This window comes from Ammospiza nelsoni, chromosome 21 (assembly GCF_027579445.1).
Source record: "Ammospiza nelsoni isolate bAmmNel1 chromosome 21, bAmmNel1.pri, whole genome shotgun sequence".
Taxonomy (NCBI): domain Eukaryota; kingdom Metazoa; phylum Chordata; class Aves; order Passeriformes; family Passerellidae; genus Ammospiza; species Ammospiza nelsoni.
In genome coordinates, this window is record NC_080653.1 from 6,136,890 (window position 1) to 6,158,784 (window position 21,895).

Genomic DNA, 21,895 nt, shown 5'->3' on the forward strand with positions numbered 1-21,895 from the left:
CAGTGCTGAATATCTCGAGCATTCACTCTCAGAACATCACCACTGCTCTGGGATGTGTTTTTTCTGGTGCTGTGATCCACACTTCCACAAGATGCTCCTGTGACTGCTTCCTTTGGTACTTGATGGTTTCTGGCACGTGTTTGTAGGTGTAAGTAAATTGGTGATTCTGTTCTTGAATTCCTGTGCCACATAACAAGGACAGTCTAAAGCAGGAGCTGGTCAGAGCTGATGGGGGCTGGGTGAGGATTTTGGTGTCTCCTGCACTCAGATCAATGGAAGACAAGCCCTGAGTCTGTTGCCAAGTCTTGGTTTATGATGAACCTGCAGTTCTGAGGAACCTCGGCAGGGGCATTTGAGTTTAATTATTTTTTATTGACCTTGCTTTGTTTGTTTTTCTGCTCTCTGCTAAAGGAAAGTTTACTCAGTGTTTGACATCTGCTCCTTGTCCTGTTACAAAGTTAATGGGTGTATTCAGTTTCCTGTGGGCCAGAGCTGTGAAAATGTGTGTACCTTCTGCTTCCTCAGCAGATTTATGTAGTTCAAAAGAAGAGTTCTCCTGGGAGAATGATTTTATAAATCATTAAAAGGCATTTTCATTCCCTGTTTTTCTGGATATTGCCATTCCAGGTTTTTACCAGCTCTGCTGTCTTCCCTCACTGCCCCATGATCCATTTCAGCTGCTTGTCCTGACTTGCATGACATGGTGCTGCAGTTCAGGCTCTTTGATCCTGACTGTTATTCTTGGGCTCTGTAAATATTAACAAGTCCCCACTTGGATAAGTGGGACGGTAACATTACAGTCTCTTTGTCAGTAGGAAAGCAGAGGGAGCAGTGGCTGCTGGGGGTGAGTCAGCTGAAATTACACTGCTCATTTGATCAAGAGTTCAAAGAACTGCCCAGCTTTTCTCCTGCAGCCCTGTCACTGCTGCTCCCTCACTGTCTCTGCCCACTCCAGACCCCAGCTGAGGAGGTGTTTGCCTGGTTCCTGTGAGATCTGAGCTGTCAGAGGAGGCTTCTGCAGAACTTTGCACTGAGAGCTCTGACATCCCACCAGAGCACAGTGTGACCCTCAGGGAAGGACTGCACATACACAATTACAAATTTGTGTATAAATTTGGTCTCCTCCTGATCCAGCCTGGAGTTCTGTACTGGGGCTTTAAAGTTACTTAGTGTGATTGCTGCCAGGGAAAACCCTCTGTGAGTGTGCCTGGCTTGTGCCTTGTCCTGCCTGTGTCCTTCCAGAGCTCAGGGGCTGCAGGGACACTGTCCTGGAGTTGATTTCCCTCCAGAAACCCACAGCTGGTGAAAGCTTCGTTTCCTCTTGCAGGCCAATGGTCACGTGCCTCCGAGCCCAGCTGAGAATGCAGCAGAAGAAGCAGCAGCAGAGGATGAGATACAGGTTTGTGTGTCCTGGGATTGATGGCAGGGAATACCAGGTTTCCTGGGCTGGATTTGCTAGCAGACATGAACACTGAGAATGACCAACCCCTTCTGTGACATCATCTTGTCCTCCACACACAGAAAGAACTGGTGTCACTTGGACACCATGGCAGGAATTATTAACTTCTATCTCAAGATTTGTGTTCCTGGTAGACGAATTCAGAGTAGCCACTTCTCTGCACACCCAAACCCGAATCCCTGTTAGCGCACATGCTGTAATTGATTTTAATCACAGTTCAGGGTGCTGAGGGCATGACTGATCCCCTGTGTGCTCCCCCAGTCCAGTGACTCCGAGGATAACCTGGTGCTGGGCAGGAAGGCCTCCCTGTCTGACCTGAGCAGCGTCGGGGACATCAACGCGCTCTCGGTGCGGCAGCTGAAGGAAATCCTCGCCCGCAACTTCGTCAACTACAAAGGCTGCTGTGAGAAATGGGAGCTGCTGGAGAGGGTCACTCGCCTCTACAGAGAGAAGGACCTTCAGCATCTAGGTGAGAGACAGCAAACATGGGCCTGTTGTCCAGGCTTTGCCTTTTCATGGACAGCTGTGGAGGGAAATAGAGCTTAGCTGACATTTCTGGTGCAGCAGAGTGAGGAGGAAGGGGGGAGTGTTTTGTACAGAGTGAAAAGAGCTGAGCTCTGCTCACCACTCCTCTCTCTCCTTGCACAGAGCTCTGGAAGCCCTGCAGCAGCAGCAGCACAAGGGCTGTGCATCCTTCACACTTGGTGTTGTGCATCCTTCACACTTGGTGTTGTGCATCCTTCACACTTGGTGTTGTGCATCCTTCACCCTTGGTGTTGTGCATGTCCCCAGCAGATCCCACTGGGCACTGCCTCACCCTCACAACAGCTGTGTGGCTGTACATGACTGGATATGCTGAGCTCTTATCTCTTGGCTCGTGGTACCTGGCAGAGCCAGCAGGAAATGCCCTGCCCAGGCAGGAAACTGCCACCAAAGAGCAGCTGGGAGATGCAGGGCATGTGCTCAGAGCAGTGGCTCCCAGGGCTGCACACTGTGGGCAGCTGGGGTTTCACTCTCTTATCAACAGTGTTCCTGGGCCTGCACAGGTGGCTGTGAGGGGACACAGGGGTGTAGAGAACGTATCTGACTTGATTGTCCAGATGCCAGTTTGCACTTGGAGGGGATTTCTTAAAAAAGACACATATTTTTAAATTACTTAGAAGAGAAACTTTAATACTTTGTTTCTCAGTGCTGTCCAAAGTAGTGTTGTTTTCTTAAACATGTCTCTCTAGGCTTTGTCTTCTATGGACGATCCAGGATTTAGGACTGCAGTTTTGGAGTAACATTCTTTGATTACCTTGTGCTTTTGATGCAAGGTATCCTTTTCTTTCACTCTGTATCTGTGTTCGATCCCTTGGTGATTGTGTAACAGCAGAGGAGCTGGCAAAAGGGGCTGCTGCAGCACTGGAAAACCAAACTCTGCACACATTCCAAGGCTGTCTTAAAAATTGAGACATCACTTTGGATCCCTTATCTCTGGAAAGCTTTAGCAGTTCTGTAAGCTCAGTATCAGAGAAGGTTCTTGTCAGTTGTTGAACCTGTCCTGATCAGAGCCCAGCCTGAGCCTCCCATGGTGATCAGCAAAAAGCACTTTTGGTTTAGCAACTCCCTCGGGGTTTTCAGCCCCTGCCTGGTAACACTTCTCTCACCAAATCTCTCTCTTCTTCTGTTGCAGTTTTGGACACTGACGATCAACCTGGTGAGTGAGATCCTTCCTTAATCATGGAGTTGTTTATTGGGAAAAACCCTCCAAAATCCAGTCTGCCAAGGCCACCCCTAAACCATGTCCCCAAATGCCACATCTACATGGCTTTTAACTCCCCCTAGGGTTGTTTATGCCCTGAGCAAGCTGTTCCAGAGCTTGACAACCTTTTTGAAAATCAGTATCAGGAGAAATTTCTATCTAAATCTCCCTGACACAACTTGAGGTCATTTCCTCTTGTGCTGTTACTTGGGAAGAGACACCCCTGTTGCTTCATTTGCCTCATCACTGAGAATCTCAGTGGTTTTTGGTTCCGTCTCACAGAAATTACTGTGTAAAAGCTAAAACTTCTCCTTGCCAGCTGATGGAGCAGCCACAAGGGCAATTCCTTTGCTTGCCTTGTCCCTTAGGGAATCCCTTCAGGAGAGCCAAGTGGGATTGCACAAACCCACCCCACCTCCCTTTGTCTGATCCCTGGGTGCTCTCCTGTCCAGAACTTGTTCCAGAGCTTGACAACCTTTTTGAAAATTAGTATCAGGAGAAATTTCTATCTAAACCTCCCTGGCACAACTTGAGGTCATTTCCTCTTGTGCTGTTATTGGGAAGAGAGACCTCTGTTGCTTCATTTGCCTCATCACTGAGAATCTCAGTGGTTTTTGTTTCCATCTCACAGATGGAAACAAAAATTACTGTGTAAAATATTAACAACAAACATTTTACTGTGTAAAACATTGGAAACAAACATTACTGTGTAAAAGCTAAAACTTCTGCTCCTTGCCAGCTGATGGAGCAGCAATTCCTTTGCTCGCCTCGTCCCTTAGGGAATCCCTCCAGCAGAGCCAAGTGGGATTGCACAAACTGAAAATCTCAGTGTTTTTTGTTTCAATCTCACAGAAATTACTGTATAAAACCTAAAACTTTGCTCCTTGCCAGCTGATGGAGCAGCCACAAGGGTAATCCCTTTGTCCCTTAGGGAATCCCTCCGGCAGAGCCAAGTGGGATTGCACAAACCCACCCCCCCTCCCTTTGTCTGACCCGTGGGTGCTCTCCTGTCCCCTCAGGTGGTGCTGGGCCCCCCAGCACCGAGGACAACCTGTGCAGGATCTGCATGGACGCTGCCATCGACTGCGTGCTGCTGGAGTGCGGGCACATGGTGACGTGCACCAAGTGCGGGAAGCGCATGAGCGAGTGCCCCATCTGCCGGCAGTACGTGATCCGCGCCGTGCACGTCTTCAGGACTTAGCGCGGCTCGGGGCTCGGGGCTGCCGTGCCTTAAAGCCTCCGTGCTCTTAGGGAAAGGGCCAACATCCCTGCCAACAGCCACCCCGGAGATTAGCGCGGACCCTGCTGCCGGAGAGGGAAGGAGGAAGCCTGGGGAAAGTGCTCTGCTCAAGCCGTGCCCCACTCTGCTCATCCCACCATCGTGCTTTACACCGCAGTGCCTGGACTCCTCGGAGCTCATTGCCAGCAATCATTAACCACCTCCATCCTAGGATAATTTGAGGACAGATGGATGCCCAGCTTTCCACCAGGAAGATCAGCTCCAGAGGCTTTGTAGTTTCCTCTGAATAATAAAAGCGAACTGGGGTCTCAACAAGTGTCCTTTGTTTTGCTGCTCAGGCTCTGCCCAGCAACAACTTGATTTGCGAAGGTGAAAATGTCACTGTGCTTGTTAATTCTACTTTTATTTTTAATTTAATGTTAAATTGTTATGCTTGCAGGACAGGCAGACCATCCCTGCTTTCCCTAATTCCTAGTGCAATTGTGGAAAATGTGTAATTTTTAATCAAGGTTGTCATTGTATTATTGAAAATTGTTGGGGAGGGAGGCTGGGAAGGCTCAGCCTTGCCCTGTGTGCTGGGTTTTTGTTTCTGTGCCAGAGGGAGGTTTCTGGTTTGGTTTTGTGACTTTGATTTCACAGCACGTGCCAGAGGTGGGGCTCAAAGTGAACTGTCCCCACCTGCTGAGGGAGCTACAAACCCAAGGCTTGAGCCTTCCCCAGGGTTTGGTGAGGAAAGCACAGAGCTGCAGAGCAGTGAGGACTCCACTGCTACACAATCATATTTAAGTACAGGTGACTTTTTCTTTTTTTAGAAGGGAATCATGGAAGAAAGCCTTTGTCTCCCTTGGCTCTATGAACAATCTCCACTGCAGATCAGCTTCCCCATCCTCCCCAGGGCTCAGTTTGACAGGTCTGTTACCTTCCACTGCTTACAAAAGCAGTTTTGTCCTTTTTGCTGGGGAGGGTGGGGAGAGGCTGTGGCCTGATCCCTGACAGCTCCTGGGCTGTGCGTTCAGCTGGAAGAGGAGTCTGACAGTTCCTCCTGGAGGTGATTTTAACTGGTGTAATTTCCCCTCAGTGGCCTGCAGGCACCCAGGGCTCCCGTGCTGCCCTCAGTGTCCCTCAGCACGGATGGCACTGTGCCCAAGCTGTCCTGGCTGCTCAGGACAGGGGCTGGCTCTGTGTGCCAGCCTGGCTGCCAGCAGAGAACAGCACAGAGCCAGGGGGGCTCCTGGGGCACTGCAGTGCAGCTGCAGGGACTCACCAGAGCTCCTGGGCAGTGCTGGCAGCAGCACAGGCACCTGGACACTTCCAGCAGCAGCTCTGAGTGCAGGGTCTGCTCTGGGAGCTGCAGCCAAAGCAACACCTGGGGTGAGACATCCATGGCTCAGGAGGGAGGCAGAGATGTCTCACTGAGGGGGTCTCAGAACTCCACAGAACTGCAGCTTGACTGCACTCAGCATTCTGAGCCCTACCTCTGTCTCAGGTCAGGCTGTTCTTTAATCTCTGACTTAAGGTGTAACAGATCCAGCAGGAGAAAAAAGTGAACAAGTCAGTGCAGAGAAAAGGGCAGCTAAGGAGTGACTCTGTTTGCTCTGCAGAGAGCACAGGGAGCTCCAAGAGCTGCAGGAATACACAACGTGCTGAACAGCCTCATTTGGGAAATCCACTGTGAAAATTCATGTTGTCATATTTTTCAATAAACTCAGGGCTGGGGGAATTCAGCAGGAAGAAGATGATTCCCCTATGGATAGATGTACTTTTCCTTGTACAGGGTAGGATTATTGTCTACAGCAGTCAAATCAAGCTGCAGATCAATGCCTGAGATTTTAGGGATGAGAAGATCCACCCACCCTGTGACTCCAAAATGTGCTTTGTGAAGGGAGGACTCTTCTTGTTTCCCTTGTAAAAATGGATTCTCTACTTATGGATATGAGTGAGTTGTTTTTAAAGGAAAATCAAAACCTGGAGGAAACTGATTAATGATCCAAAGGAATATAATGTTCTGAACTAATAAAGTAAATGGAAATATTTATGTGCGTTATGTACACTGTACATTGTTTAAAGATTTTAAAACTTAATATTCTACTTGAAAGGACATGTTATTCACTATTAAATCCTCTGGTACTATGACAGTTCAACTTACTAGTTTTGGTACAGAAGTTTGGTTTATAATTTTATAATAAAGTTGAATTGTGATTTAGTTATCTTTGTTTCTGAATCTGTTACAAGCAGAGATCCAACAGCTACTGCTGGACCTCAGCCAGAAATTGGGATCCCAGGTGCTGAAATGCTGTTAGTGGGGGGTACAGGGGAAAAAAAATTACCTGACAGCACAAATGACCTTGGCACCACAGCCAAGAGTCCCATGGAGTTGCTGCTCTGTTCTCCTGAGCAGGAAGAGAAGAACCTTTGGAAAATAAATCCTGACAGCAAAGGAGAAGCTGCTTCAGTTTTATTTATCTATAAAAATACCCAATCTTTAAAAACCCAAGGAGACTAAACCAGCACCTGGATAAGGGTGGTGGCCTAAAGTACGGGCAGGAAAATGGGATTCAGCAGTGACATTTCTTCAGAGAACTTTTAAAATTCATTCCATAGAGCTGCTCTGGATCTCTGTAACTACTGAGGGCACTTCTGTCTATCCACCCCTCCACGGAGGGAGGGATCTCCCGTTCCCTCCCCTCCCATTCCCAGCTGTGTGTGCCAGCACCGCCCCCTGTGCTAGCAGGGCGCCACCAGCCTGCGCTTCCTGATGCACTCCCAGATCCACCTGGGCGTCACCCGCTGCGCCCCGGGGTTGTCATCAATGTCCCCACCAAGCACGTGGGTGGCCGAGGCCGTGTCAAACTCCTCCACCAGGTCCCCGTCGAAGGCGATGAAGTAGCGGCGGATCCGCGCAAAGTCCGGCACCGAGGGCGCCAGGTACAGCTTCACCCCCGTGAAAATGTCCAGCAGGGGCTGCTGGGGGAGGAAACACAGCTTGGGGAAAACATTCCCTGGAATGGAAATGGACACAGGCATTCCTTGGAATGGAAATGGACACAGGCATTGGAATGGAAGGGAACAGACATTCCTTGGAATGGAAATGGACACAAGCATTCCCTGGAATGGAACACAGGAATTCCTTGGAATAGAAGTGAACAGGTGTCACGGACATATTTTATGAATAATCTTTTTCTCCTGAAAGGCTGAGGCACCTCAGAAACGCAATGTAAACAAAAATTATCAGCTGCTGTGGGATGCAGCAGGTGCATCTGTGATTTGTCTCATGTGGTTGTTTTTAATTAATGGCCAATCACAGTTCAGCTGGTCAGTCACAAGATTTTTAGATTATTATGACTCTCTGGTCAGTCACGAGATTTTATTATCATTCCTTTTCTTTCCTTCCTTGCTAGCCTTCTGATGAAATCCTTTCTTCTATTCTTTTATTATAGTTTTAATATATAATTTTCTTTAATATAATATATATAATAAAATAATAAATCAGCCTCCTGAAGATGGAGTGAAGGTTCTCATATGTTCCCTCATCCTGGGACCCCTGTGAACACTGCTGCAGACAGGCATTCCTTGGAATGGAAGTGAACAGACCCCAGCCTCCCCCACCCAGGCCACTGTCCTGCTCCCTCTGTCTGTACCTTTTTTCCATTGTCCTCCATCTCAGATGCTTTTCTCTTCTCCCCTCGTCTCTCCTCAGATTTTTGAGGGGATTCAATGACTCCTTTGCTGTCTGAAAACAAAAATATGGTTCATGCATGTGCTCTGTCCAGATCCTGGTTGTGTATTAATGTTAGGGGAAAGAGTAAAGAGCAGAAGGGGAAAGTTTTCTCTCCTCTTTCTGGAAAATCCATAAACTACTCTCACTAGTGAGACATTTTTCTACTGGAAATGGTGTGGGGCAGCCTCCTGCCCCATTCCCAGGCTGCTGCTGTCACCTCTCTGTCCTCTGTGACACTGCTCAGCAATGTGCTTCATGTTCCAGCTCAATTCACAGGAAATCACCTCCAGCCACGTGTCCCTTTACACACATGAATTCCATCCAAATCAAATCAAACACTGGCTCATGGCCAACAATCTCACACCAGAGTGCTGTGACCTGCACAAATGGGAGCAGTGAACACCACCCTGCACAGCATCACCAGAGCTGTTTCCATCCCTCTCTTCCCAACCCCAGGACACCTCAGAGCTGTGGCTACTCCATTCCTACAGGGCCAAGCCAAGGATCTGAACAGCTTTGCCCATTATCCCTGAGATCCATGGGAAAGGTGGGATCATCCAGCCTCTCACACAAGGCAAGGGCCCAGAGGACACAGCCCCAGGCTCCCTCCTGAAAGCACCATCACCTTACACCTCACCTTCTGCCTTCTGGGCTTTTGCAGGTGACTTGCTTGGGGGACTCTTAATACTGCTGTGAGGTGTGGAAGACCTGGAATTGCCATCATTCTCTCCACTGCTGCCAGCTGTGGACTCATCTTCCTCCCCAGCTGTAACACTGAAATCAGCCTTCTCCTTGGAGAGCTGGTACAGCTCCTGCCCAGAGAAACAGCACAGATCACGTCTGACACTGGAGATGAGCTGTGATGCACAGACTGCTCTGGTGTTCTCCCCCTGAAGTGTTTGCTCAAAAGCATTTTCTTCCTGCACCCCTGTGCAGTCATTTTCCTGTCACCTCTGTCCCGGCTCCCTGCATTCCACCCCTCTCCTGGCATTAAAGAGGAGCTAAAGCCACATCCACATCATCTGCAACAGGGCAAGAGCCTGAAGGATGAGCAGTGCCCAGTCTGACTGTGGGAAGGGCCCGTCTGCAGAGGGGTTTGTTCCTCTCTCCTCCCCACGGGGATGGCACTGGGGTGGCTGCAGCCCGGGGGTCCTGGCCAGTGCCACTTGGCCCCTGTGCTCCAGGGTACCCACAGACACTTTCCAAATGCCTCTCCCAGCCTCAGCAAGTGATGGGAAACTGAGCATGGAGAGAACAAAGGTCTGCCAAGGAGGTGGTGGAGTCACTGTCCAAAAGCCTGGATGTGGCACTCAGTGTCATGGTTTAGCTGCTGAGGAGGTCTTAGGTCATAGGTTAGACCTGATGATCTCAACAGGTCTTTTCCAACAGAGTTCATTCAGTCACTCTGTGGTCACCTCTGAGGAAGGCAACTCCTCACCCTGCCACAGGAGCTGATGGAACCAATGCCTGCAGGGACTTCTCCGACAGGGCACAGCAACACAACAGCTCAAGGGACCTGAGAGCCTCCAGCAAAACAACCCAGCCCGAGCCTGGCACGAAGGGAAAAGGGAAAGTGCCACTAGAGGCAGGAGGTGCCTTCAGTGCATGCTGTGATCTGCTGAAGCTCAGCCTGGTGCCAGGAGCTGCAGGGCCCCTGCTGACCCACCTTGAGCTGCTGCAGGTTGGTGGCTGTCTGCCAGTCCTTGTCATCGCGGATGCGCGTGCAGCGCGGGAAGCGGATGGAGATCCCGTCAGCCGTGTGCGCCTCGGCCTTGGAGAACTCGGCCCCCGTGATCTCCCACACCGGGGCCTTCTGAACACAGGGAGGGAGGAGGGAGCTGTGTCACACCCTGTGCTCCCTCAGGGGCCATAGCACACCCCTGTGCTCCCTCAGGGGCCATGGCACACCCCTGTGCTCCCTCAGGAGCCATGGCACACCCCTGTGTTCCCTCAGAGCCACCTAAGAGAGCCATGGCATACCCTGTGCTCCCTCAGGGGCCATAGCACACCCCTGTGCTCCCTCAGGAGCCATGGCACACCCCTGTGCTCCCTCAGGAGCCATGGCACACCCTGTGCTCCCTCAGGAGCCATGGCACACCCTGTGCTCCCTCAGGAGCCATGGCACACCCCTGTGCTCCCTCAGAGCCACCTGAGAGAGCCATGGCACACCCCTGTGCTCCCTCAGGGGCCATAGCACACCCCTGTGCTCCCTCAGGAGCCATGGCACACCCCTGTGCTCCCTCAGGAGCCATGGCACACCCCTGTGCTCCCTCAGAGCCACCTGAGAGAGCCATGGCACACCCTGTGCTCCCTCAGGGGCCATAGCACACCCCTGTGCTCCCTCAGGAGCCATGGCACACCCTGTGCTCCCTCAGGAGCCACCTGGAGAACTCGGCCCTTGGAGAACTCGGCCCCCGTGATCTCCCACACCGGGGCCTTCTGAACACAGGGAGCCTTCTGAACACCCTGTGCTCCCTCAGGGGTCATGTCACACCCTGTGCTCCCTCAGAGCCACCTGAGAGAGCCATGGCACACCCTGTGCTCCCTCAGGAGCCATGTCACACCCCTGTGCTCCCTCAGGAGCCATGGCACACCCTGTGCTCCCTCAGAGCCAGCTCAGAGTGCCTCACCCCCACTCACTCTCCATCTACACAGTGACCTTCCTGGTCACCTTCATTGTTAAAACCACTTTTTCTCTAAGCCTTCACTAACACAAAATGCCAATTTCTAAGCACACCTTCTCCTTCAGGCATGCAGACACATTCCCTAAAGCAACAGCAACTTTTGGGTTGCAGTTGTGTTTCAACCCTTAAAAGTCAGATTTCTCATATCTCAAATTTAAAGTAAGCTCACTTCTGGAAGGGATTTAATGCACAAGAATATTTCCCAAAACTGCTGCAGGTGTGATTTCTTCATGAAGCTCTTAGCCTCAAATGCACCTGCAAGATTGAGAGATAAAAACTTGTGCTTAATTTCCCATTCCAAGTATGAAGATTTATTTTGTAACACAGACAACTTCTAAGTTGTCCTTCTAAAGGGTTTATAGGAGACTGCAGAATAAGGGCTGGGAAATGTTAAATGTGAAATGATTATGAGAGTACTTACCTTTGGATCTGGGACAATGAAGTCTGGGTAGTAGATTTTGTTGATTTTTAGCCACCTTGGAATTTTACTAGGATCCTATTAATTAAAAGCACAAAATTCACATTATTGACACTTATCATCATATACAAACCTAATTTTACAACAGAAACTGCTGAAACACAACCTAGAAATAGATCAGCACAGAGGTGTTACATTGCCTTTGCATGGATGGAACCTGCACTGATCTGCAGCCATTTCTTTAATCTAGAAAATCACAAATATTGCCTGAAACACAGCCCTTAATTCCTGTCATTTTGTGTGTGAAACAAGAACAGTTGTTCCAATTGTGATTAATGTAAAATTACCCATTTTTTTTAAAGATTCTACAATCTTAATACAAATGGCCTTCAGGATGTCAAGGTAATATTAAAAGTCAGCTCTCTGTTGATTTTTCAAGTCTTGAAAAGCAAGATAAATCACTGACAGAAGTCTTAACTCCAACCCCAGGTTATGGAGCCACCAGACCAGAGTCTGACTGAGCACTTCCCTCCCACAGCCCCATCTAGTGACTGCCTTTGCCAATCACAACGTGCCCAAAAATCCAGATAAAAAATTGGGATCTTCCCAACAAAACCTTGTCCTAGCAGGAAACAGATGGTGCCTGGCTTCCCACTCAGTGTCTGGGTACAGATCCCAGCAGTGCCTCCTCCAGGAGCTGACTGCTCTGACTCCTCACTTGTGGTTGATGAGCTTTAACTCTGATTCATTCCTGGCAGGGCACTCCCAGCCTGCAGTGCAGCTGAGCCCTTGGCTGAGCATCCTTGGCTCCCCTCTCACCTTGCTGATCTTCACCATGTCCAGCTCTGTCTGCAGACGTGCCAGGGTGGCGTCATCGTGGCCACCAGAGCACTTGGTCACCGTGCACCACTTCTCACTCTTGGGGTCGTAGCAGCCCATGAGGAAGATGGACATCATCCCACCTGCACAGGACAGCAGGGCTCACACCTTGCACAGGACAAGCCACAGCTTTTCTGAGCCAAAATCCTTCTGTGGCTTTGGGGTTTGGGCTTGTGATGGCTGCAGGGCCACTGACAAAGCTGAGCAGAGCCCCTGCACTGGGCAACAGCCCAGCCCAACACCTCCAGTTCTGGAGCCACAGCAAGGACATGCAGCAGGTAACCACTGCTCCAGTCACCCTCATTCTGGAGTCCTGAACAGGAAAACTTTGGGAATTCCTTGAGCAGACAGAGCTCTGACTTAAGCCAACTCCAGACCTACCTTTGCTGCCTTGCCCATAGAAAGCCCCCAGCACCACCAGGTCAGCAGTGTCAGCCATTGCCCCCTCGTTGAGATAATCCTTCTTCACCTTCAGCCAGTGGCGTTTCCCTGGCTCATAATTACCCTGTGCAAAGGAAGGCAGAGCCCCCTCAGAGAGATCTCCTGGTGGGCAGCAGCTCCTCAGACAGCCCTGAGCCCTTTACCCAGCTCAGCACCTCCTGAGCACAGCAGGAGGAGCAGCTTGGATTGGGTGTCAGCACTGAGAGGAACCCAGAGATGTTTCTGGAATGCTCAGGGTGTGATTCTGTCTCAGAGCTGACTGCTGTCATTCCCAAATTCCCAGCTGACACCAGCACAGAGTGAAAGGGAACTTGCCTTTAAATCCTTCAGCACCAGCCCTTCCAGCCCCTCCCTGATGACCCGGGTGATCATGTCTGCCAGATCTGAAGCTTTCTGCAAAGGAGAGGGACCATGGTTAGCTCAGGACTCTAAAAAGGGCTCAGATATTCAGGCTTTGTGTTTGGAGCAGCGGTGCACTAAACCCAAAGCAGCTGCAGAGAGACGAAGAGACACTTTCACAACAGTTTTCCAAAGAGGATCCTGTAAATGGATAAATCTTCTCTTTGCTGCACACCCAGCGACTAAGCTGGGAATATGTTCCAAAAAGAGAAGGTTTGTCTGATTAAAAAATAGCCCTCAGAAACATGGCTGCCCCACTGGCTGTGTCCCAGGATGTCCCAAGTCAGATTTGCTCAGCCAGCAGTGCCTGCTTCCTTCTCCATCCAACTGCCTTGGGACCTATGAACCATCTTTTACCCAAAATGTCCAAGTATTCTCCACCAAAGCCAAGGTGCCACAGAAATCAGCAGCAATGGGGAAAAATAATGGGACATCAGGCTTGTGCATAATCAAAGGAAAATCCCAGCATGCTGCTGCCTAAATGCAGATTTCAGCAGCCTGACTGTCTCAGGGCTGTGTGGGCACTGGAAGCTGCCAGTTTGGGAAGTCTGGCTCCCTTCAACCAGGCTGCAGTCACAGCTCTGCACTGCACAGCACACACTGAGTGACAGCAGGATTGAACTCCTCCTAACAGGGTCAGAGTGACAATGGCTACAAAATCATTAACAAGCCAGGAAACCTGAGGCATGCAAGTAAAGATTAAACTGAAGGGTTTGGGGACAGGAAAAGATGGGAATACAACATTGGCTCAAGAAGTCTTCCACATAGAGCAGAAGGAGAACCATTCTGCCAGGGTGAATTTGCAGAGTTAATAATAAAAAAAAGTGCTGGAGGAGCAGGGTCAGGGTTGCAGGGGCACTCTGGACTCACTGTGACATGTTTCATCTCTGAGAACAGGATCCTGTTGGGGATCTCCACCATGTTGTCGTGGAGGAACTTGCGCCGTTCACAGAGGGGCCTGGAGCAGGGCATGGACAGTGAGGGACAGGCAGCAATCCCAACAGGAACATTGAAAAAAGCTGCTGAAGTCATTAAATCATCCTAGAGAGCTCCAGAGAGGACAACTAGCTCTTACTTTGTATCCTATCACTTCCTGGAGGAAATTCCAGTGTTAACAGTGTGTTTAGAGGATGTGAGATGAGCAGCTGAGATGCAGCTGATCCCAGTGTTTTGGAGAGCAAGAGGAGCTCCACAAAAGAACTCTTGGCACAACAAGGTCCCTCCCATGCTGCCCTGATTTCCCAGTGAGTGGCCAGTCTGACAGCCCAGGTGAACTGGTCTGTCTGCATTAGTGGGGTTTTCCAGCCCAGGATTTCCAGTTCATCCCAGGAAACCAGCCCAGCCACTCTCCCCTGGCAGCCATACCTGTCCATCAGGCTGATGTCATTGAAGTAGATGCAGTCAAACACAAACAGGCAAACGTTGGCATCCTGGAAAGCAGCTTTCTGAAATACAATTAAAACAATTCTGCAGGCACAGCAAACAGTTTTAGCAAAGTAATAAAATGATGGATTTTAATCTCTGTAATATTTTAGGTATTATAAGCTTATGCCTCTTCTAAAAGGAGCATTCTGAGAATTCAGATTTACAGTGAATGAGTCCAAGCACAAGCTGAGAACATAAAAAATGTTCATTTCATAGGAATGGAAAATAATGCTAAAAATATTAATGGTTTTGGGCAATGCAACATCTGTCACTACTGCTGCAAAAAACCCACCACATTTCTACAGACAGCAGATTAATGGCTACTTTTAACTAAAGCACTTATAGCTTAATTTTTATTTTCCTGTCCTTTTCCTCACCCCCATTCAGCCTAGACACAAGCACTCCATAACATTTGCATGGAATAATCACTGCATCCCTGTGGTCCCCCAGGCTGCCATACATTGATCATGCCATGAGAAACAATGACAGAATTGTAACATTTTCCAAAGATTTTTTTAGTATTATTGAAATTAATTTCTGTTAATGTCCTGCCAGGGATCAGGTTAATATCAAATCTACTATATTAGAGTAGTAGCTTTTCAATGACAGCCTTCTCAATAATCTTATTTTGTTTTCCCCAGATGCTCTAACAAGCACCAGAGCTCTGAAATTATCCTGTGATAACAGATTGTGTTTAAGTTAGCAGTGTAACAGCCTCCAAACACAAAAATCATTTTTATTTAATTTTTCTTTTTACCTTGTGCACACCAAGAGTCCCAAAAGGAAGTGGCTTGCCAGTTTTATTGTCAATCAGGAGAACTTCTGAATCCAGAATCATACTTTGCCCACCAGGGAAAGCCTGGGGGATGAAATCCTTGAAATGGGCTACCTTGGGAAAAGAAAAAAAAGAAAAAAAAAAAAAAAGGAAAATAACTGGCTAAAGAGAGGGATTCACTCCAATGCAAGTGTTTTCTCCATAAGTATGAGGCACATCTGCACTTCTATGGTGCCCAAAAATAGAAAAATGAGGCTTTAATAAACAGAACCAAATCACCCAACTGGCAGCAAGGCTCCCAAAATGCAGTGCATAGAGAGGATTCTACAGCAGACAGATGAAATTTAATTCCAAGCTCTTAATGTGTACCAGAATTAAATTATTACAGTTTTAGGTGTTGCTTTTCCACATTCTACACATGAATAAATCAGGAATGAGAAGGAATTCTCCTTGCCTATAGAAGGAAATATTGGGAATGCCGAGGAGCTGGCAGAGGGCTGAGGCAGTGCCCAGTGCTTACTTTGTGGGGGAGCACAGGCTTGAGGCTCCTGCTGAAGTAGCTGAAGTGATCCCCGTTCTTGTGCACCTGCACGCGCTCGCCGTCGTACTTGATCTCGGCGTACATCCCGTTGGGACACTTCTTCATGGCGTACTCGATGGACTTGCAGGCCTCAGCCTGGGGACAAGGGGACAAACCCCAGGTGACACATGGAACATAAAGCTACTCTTACCCAAGTTCATGAAAGAACTGCAATGAGTCCCCTTGTAGAGCTTTTTGTCCAGAATCTCTGTTAGCGAGTCCAAGTTTTCCTTAATTATTCACTTACTAATATCTGCATATGCCCAGATAATTATAGCTTTTCAGTGCTTATCCCCTCCAAAAGCTTTAAAATGTGCACTGTGCCTTCTGTAGGAGTGTGCTCAGCCCACAAGTAAATATTTAACTCTGCTTTGTTCACACAAAAAGCCTGACTTATTTGAATCTCTAATCCACTGGAAAGCTTACACTCTTTCCAGAGAGAGGATCAACTTCTGCAATGAGAGCAAACGAATACAAAAGACTGAGAGCAAGGGAAGGTTTTAGTTTGGCAGTTATTGAGTATATTGAATACTTGGCCTGGTGGAAGGAGATGCTTTCTGAACTGGAATTAAACAACCCTGAACACTGCACAGCCATTACCCTGGTTCCTGAGCCTCTCAGGTGAGGGTTAAACAACCCTGAGCTCTGCACAGAGCCAGCCCACACTGCCCTGGCTCCTGACCCTCCCAGGTGGGGTCTCTGTCCCTGCCTGGCTGCCAGGAGGGGCCCAACCTACCAGCATGGGCTGCACTGGGGTCATGAGTGAGGCCTGCACACTCAGGGTCTTCTTGAGCCCTGGCACCTTCTCTGCCTCCTGCTGGTTCTGCAGCACCCTCTCCACCACATCCTGCAGGTTTCTCGAGGCCTTGAATGCCTCGTAGGCGTTGGGATCCAGAGCATCCAACCTGCAAGGCATGGAGAGAGGTGGACATAGATAAGCCCCAGGGCTGCTGCTGCTGCCTCAGGAAATGAGCTTTTCTGGGTTCCTGTCACTTACACGTGCTTTGCTCCAGCATTCATTTTCAAGTCATGCTTAATTAGCCTGATGATGCACTTCAGGTCGTTGCCTGTACACCTGAAGAGGAAAAGATTCAGTCAAGGTATGAAGTGAACTTTCCAGTTGAAAAGAAAATCATCAAGGTCTCTTTAAAAAAAGGCCCCCCTCTGCAGAGGGTCAAACTAATCATGTTAATAGTGACACCTCAGAGACACAAGGGAATATCCAAAAAGCTTTCCAGCATCTTGATGCCAACATTAACTCTGCCTCAGTGTTGATGCACCTTCCAAAATTTACTTAATTAATGCATCAAGAGTAACTTATGGGAAAATCCTCAGCCTCAGATCAACACAAACTGAGCCAGACCAAAAATCTTTGTCTAAATTACTTGAAGGCTTTTCCCAACATGCTTAAGAACAGCAACTTAATTAACAGCTAAGCACCACTAGGGTGTTGTTGAAAATCATTTGTTTGATTGAAGTGTCCTGACAGGCAGGGACGAAGTTCTCTAGCATGAACAAGCAGCCATAAAAGCTCTCCACTGCTGTCAAGGTGTCTCAATCACACCACTAACAGCAGCTTACAGATGCTAATTAAGTTCAGTTTCAGTGGCTCATGATTCATTTTTCACCCACTCCAGCTTGTAGAGAACCACTCCAAGTGTTTGGGCAAACCTTCAGAGGTTGATTCCTTCCCTCACCTGCGACTCATCTGCTGCAGGACACTCTGCTGGTCATCCTCCTTGGTGAGCTTGGACAGCTGCATGAGGAACTCATCCACCTCCTGGATGGTCAGGAGGCTCTTGGCTGCTGGAGGACAGGTCTTGCTCTGCTCGAAGAAGATTCTGATGGTCTCAGAAACATCTCCCTGTCTCCAAAAACAAAACCAGGGTGTGGATGAGAGGCATGGCCAGAGAATGGGGCGCCACGGGGGATTCTGCACGGTTCCAGTGAGGATTGCACAAAGAAATTGGAATCAAACACTTAAGGAAGCTGCCACGACACGTAAAGCTGCTCAGCTGTTTAATTTGCCAAGAAAGGTAATTAAGAGTACCAGCATCATCTCATGGCTCTATTTTTCACTGCTGCAGCAGCACAGACCCTTTATTTCCTCAGGATAAATCCACTTGTAAATCCAAGGACACGGGACAGGCTAGTGATGTCACTAGAAGGCAGTACACAGCAAGGCAATGAACAGAGATGAAAAAATTACCATTATTATCTAATTCACCCCTTTTCTGCACCTTGCAGTGAATCACAGGGTGCACAGTCAATCACAGGGACTCACTGCACAACTGAGCACCTGCAATTGCAGCAGCTTAATTGTAAGAACCAACTGCAGCTGCCAGTGACGGGTCTGTTAATTGAATCCCAGGTTTTGATGTGTGATGGTACAAAAAGAAGAATATAACTCAGTTCTGTAGCAGTGTGCCAGACAAAGGAGTTTAGAGAAACATATGCAGCCCACCTCGCCTAGGTAATTAGTCTTGCTTTCTAAAGCTTTGCCAGGTGAATTCTTGTCCTGCTTTCCATTTAAACATGATTTTCTACAGGTTCCAGATGGCAGAAAATGCTATGAAAACCGCTAAAGTCAAGGAAAACCAAAATAAATCACCAGCTCCCATTTTAACAGTCAAGCTAAGGAGTAAAAAACCTAAAGCATTACAGAATTTCCATAAGCAAAGAGCTGAACAGCAGAAATTAGGAGAGCAGCTGTCTGCACTCACCTGCTCCAGGTCCCGCACCATTTCTTCCTGGTTGCAGTTAAAAATCCTGCTGAACAGCTTTACAATCTGCTTATCATTCAAGTTGTAAACTATTTTAATGACACCTGGTAACAGCATCTTAATGGTCAGGTATACATCACCATGAAAACCATCTGGAAAAAAAAAAAAAAGAAAAAAAGAAAAAAAGCAGATTATAATAGTGAGGATTTATTTTCATGTCCAGGTTCTGGTTGGTTGTGTCCATTTGTGTAATCCTGGGGATAAAACCCACAGGTGGGGCTTGGAATTCTTAGGGGAAATAGCCACAATTTGCCTCTAAATTGGGCATCTACAACACCTGAGTGAGACATTTTTATCTGAATTTAGTATTTGTAGAGCTCACTTTTCAAATATTACCTCCACAGCTCAGAAACCACCGCAGCACAAGGCTGGGACCACACACAACAACCAGCTTTGAATGCCCCCTTTCCTTTTGAGACTTTGAAAAGCTGATTGTGAGAGAACTGAGAATTCCCAGCTGGCTCCACACCTCCTGCAGACCCCTTCCTGAGGAAGTCCTGGATGATCTGGGTTTTGACGTTGTAGCTCGGTTTCTCAGCCACCATGGCGCAGAGCTTGCGGAACTCGCGCAGCAGGCAGTCCTTGTGCTGGGGGTCACACCTGGCTGCAGACAGGCTCGGCTTCTGCGAGGAAGACTCGGCAGGAGAATCTTCTGAATTCTTTGGCTTGGCTGCATCAAACACATCACAAGTTGGTTTTGTAACAACATGGAGGAAATGTTGATGTTAGCTCTGCCTGGCAAGGTGGGAACAATCCCAGTGTGCTGGCAAAGCTTCAGAGCTGGAATTTATGACTTTTCTAAAAACCTTCCAAATATTTTTACCCTTCACATTACACTAGAATTTCCTAGATCTTAATTCTACTAGAAAAATATTACTAAACCATGGTGAAAATTAATGTCTCCTTGCAGATTCCTCTGTTTTATCAATTTTTATGGGAATACATCCCCATCCCTTTTGTCTCCAAACACCAATCTGATGTCTTTGGTTCTGGGCAGTCTGGAGCTCCAGGTGTGTGTCAGGTCAGTCAGAGCTCACAGATGGATTGTCCTGCTGGCAGCTGCTCCCCAGGACACATTTTCCTTTCCATGAACACAACTGAGAATCCCTCAGCAGTTTTTTCCCAGATTTTGAGCTCCACATGGGATAACTTTAGCCTGCATCTTTAGTTTAGCTGCAATGAGCCAATGGATGTAGGGATGGAGTCAGCCTGACAATGCGGGTCATGGCAGAACCTTTGTCTCATTGGGAAAACTGGAAATCCAGATATCTTTCAAGAAGTTCTTTCAAGCCCTGACAGCTTTTGACAAACCAGAATTAAAAACCACTAAATCATCTATAGATAAAAACCTACCAATCTGAGCCAAGCTAAAACCCCTCTTGATGCTGAGATTAAAATAAATTGATTTCCCAGAACCAGTTTCTTAATTCTTACCAGAGAATCCAGAGAATTTCTTTGGTGGATCTTTTGTGGTCAGCTGTCCTGTGGCAGTGAGTTTTGCCTGCACTATCACCTTTTTCTTTGGGGTACCTCCAGTCTTGGAATTGGCTTCTGGAAAGCAGAAAAGTTCAAAGAGACAGTCAGGAATAATCTCATACATCCCTCACCATATTATGTAGCTTATAAAGCAAACAGCCTTAAAAGAAATAGGAGTTGGAGGGCGAAAAAAACTCAAATGTTTATCAGATAACAAAAGTTAGAACAATATGTAATTTATTAAAGATCACAGAAAAAGGTGGAAATGGCAAATAACTAATGCTTTGTCATGGGTTTTATCTATCCATGAATTAAATCAGCCAGGCCTTGTCCACAATCAGTTGTGACAAATGAATCAAGGAGTGTCACTGTAGAAGTGACCATTTTTCCCCTTTCCTACAGGGCAGAGACAGGGATTGGAGCAGCACCACACACTTTGTCCCCAAGCCACACAAATAAATCCATGAGGATTTCATGGCAAAGGCAAAGCTGGGTGACACCCTCTGGCATAACTTGAAAATAAGAAGAAAAGTTACCCTGGCACTGCCTCAAGCCTCACCTGAGATGTACTTGTTGATTGTTTCTTTCTCCTCATCCTGCAGCTCTTCCCACCCCTCCAAGTCTGTGATGTCTTCAATTTTCTTAGTGGTGGCCCGGGCCTTGTCCAGCTTCTCAAAGATGCACTTGACGTGGTACCACTCCTTCATGTCCCCTCCGGACTCGGTGAAAGGATTTGGAACAATCTTCCCAATGCGCACCATCCCCTTCACGATCTTCTCCTTGCACTTCTTGCAGCCCGCGGTGCCTCGCTTGGCATAGTCCACGCAGTACCGCTGCTCCGCCATGTCCGCGGCAGCCGCGCAGGCTGAGCGCAGCCAGCTGCCCAACAGCAGCGACAGAGGGAACGCGGGCTGCGGGGACGGCACAGGGACAGGCTGGGACAGCAGCTGGCACCAGCACCCGCGGCTGGCTCCGGCACGGCGGGACAGCGGCCTGGGCGCGGGGAGCTGTGGGCGAGGGCAGAACAGCGCTGTGCCCCGGCCGAGAGCGCGGGCGGCGTGTGACAGCGTCCTGCCGCCCGCGGGCATCCAGTCCGTGCGGAGCGTGCTGCGAGCGACACACGGGACACTGAGCACCCTCTGCCCGGCCCCAGCCCTCAGCCTCCCCCCGGCACCCGCTCCGCAGCGGCCTCCACCGTCCCCGCTCCGCTGCCCCGCACCCCGCGCCCTCACGGCCCCTCATCGCTCCCAGGCCCGCTCCCGCTCCAGCCTCTCCCCGAGGCCGCTTTCCCGCCCTGCCCGCCCCGGCCCGACCACCGGCTCCTCCCGCCGCAGCAGGCCCCAGACAGCCCCTCCACCGCTCACCGAGCTCCTCACGGTGCCGCCATCTCGTCCCCTGTCCCGTCCGGACCCCGGGACCCCCCCCCCAGCCCCTCAGGCCGGGGCCGCCGCCTCAGCCGCCGCCGGGACACGAGCGCGCCAGCCCGGCTTCCGTAGGGCCACGCGCGCGGCGCACCGGGCCCCGCCCCTTCCTGCCCGAACAGCGGCTGAGGGGGCGGGAGCGCTCAGGCCACGCCCCATCGGGCCGCCTGGCCCCGCCCCCAGCACGCGCCGGGAGCGTTTTCCCCGCCTCGGGCGCGGCTGGGGCGGCACCGGGAGCGCGCCCGGGGCCAGGGAGGGTCCGTGCCCTGAGGCGGCACCGGGAGCGCGCCCGCGGCCGGGGAAGGACCGTGCCCTGAGGCAGCACCAGGAGCGCGCCCGGGGCCAGGGCGGGTCCGTGCCCTGAGGCGGCACCGGGAGCGCGCCTGCGGCCGGGGAAGGACCGTGCCCTGAGGCGGCACCGGGAGCGCGCCCGGGGCCAGGGAAAGTCCGTGC

General features: G+C 49.6%; 3 protein-coding genes across 8 annotated transcripts in view; 2 read left to right on the plus strand and 1 right to left on the minus strand.

Moving 5' to 3' along the window:
• RFFL (ring finger and FYVE like domain containing E3 ubiquitin protein ligase) overlaps positions 1-6,646 on the plus strand; it is a 31,381-nt gene extending 24,735 nt beyond the window's left edge. For 4 of the 5 annotated variants that reach the window (XM_059486930.1, XM_059486934.1, XM_059486935.1 and 1 more), the window contains 4 exons: positions 1,328-1,399; positions 1,721-1,928; positions 3,135-3,158; positions 4,223-6,646. In XM_059486930.1, coding sequence (XP_059342913.1) covers positions 1,328-1,399; positions 1,721-1,928; positions 3,135-3,158; positions 4,223-4,404 — 486 coding nt within the window. In that variant the 3' untranslated portion in view covers positions 4,405-6,646. Of the gene's footprint in view, positions 1-1,327; positions 1,400-1,720; positions 1,953-3,134; positions 3,159-4,222 lie in introns of all 5 variants that reach the window. The other variant, XM_059486936.1, reaches the window with a different exon arrangement.
• Positions 1-21,895, plus strand: part of TAF15 (TATA-box binding protein associated factor 15) — a 504,826-nt gene that overhangs the window by 205,048 nt on the left and 277,883 nt on the right. The gene's annotated exons all lie outside the window — the stretch shown is intronic.
• LIG3 (DNA ligase 3) lies at positions 6,882-21,406 on the minus strand. Of its 2 annotated transcripts, none has more exons than XM_059486929.1 (20): positions 21,386-21,406; positions 20,581-21,128; positions 19,980-20,096; positions 19,015-19,215; positions 18,486-18,637; positions 17,460-17,626; positions 16,760-16,837; positions 16,499-16,667; positions 15,703-15,858; positions 15,165-15,296; positions 14,348-14,427; positions 13,853-13,940; positions 12,899-12,976; positions 12,524-12,647; positions 12,083-12,225; positions 11,267-11,341; positions 9,828-9,974; positions 8,799-8,973; positions 8,082-8,173; positions 6,882-7,404 (listed from the first exon to the last, which is right to left on the minus strand). In XM_059486929.1, the coding sequence occupies exons 2-20, from the start codon at positions 21,107-21,109 to the stop codon at positions 7,168-7,170; spliced, it is 2,940 nt and encodes a 979-aa protein (XP_059342912.1). In that variant the 5' UTR covers positions 21,110-21,128; positions 21,386-21,406; the 3' UTR covers positions 6,882-7,167. The 2 variants fall into 2 exon arrangements, with proteins under 2 accessions (XP_059342912.1, XP_059342911.1); XM_059486928.1 differs by having other exon boundaries at positions 6,882-7,407.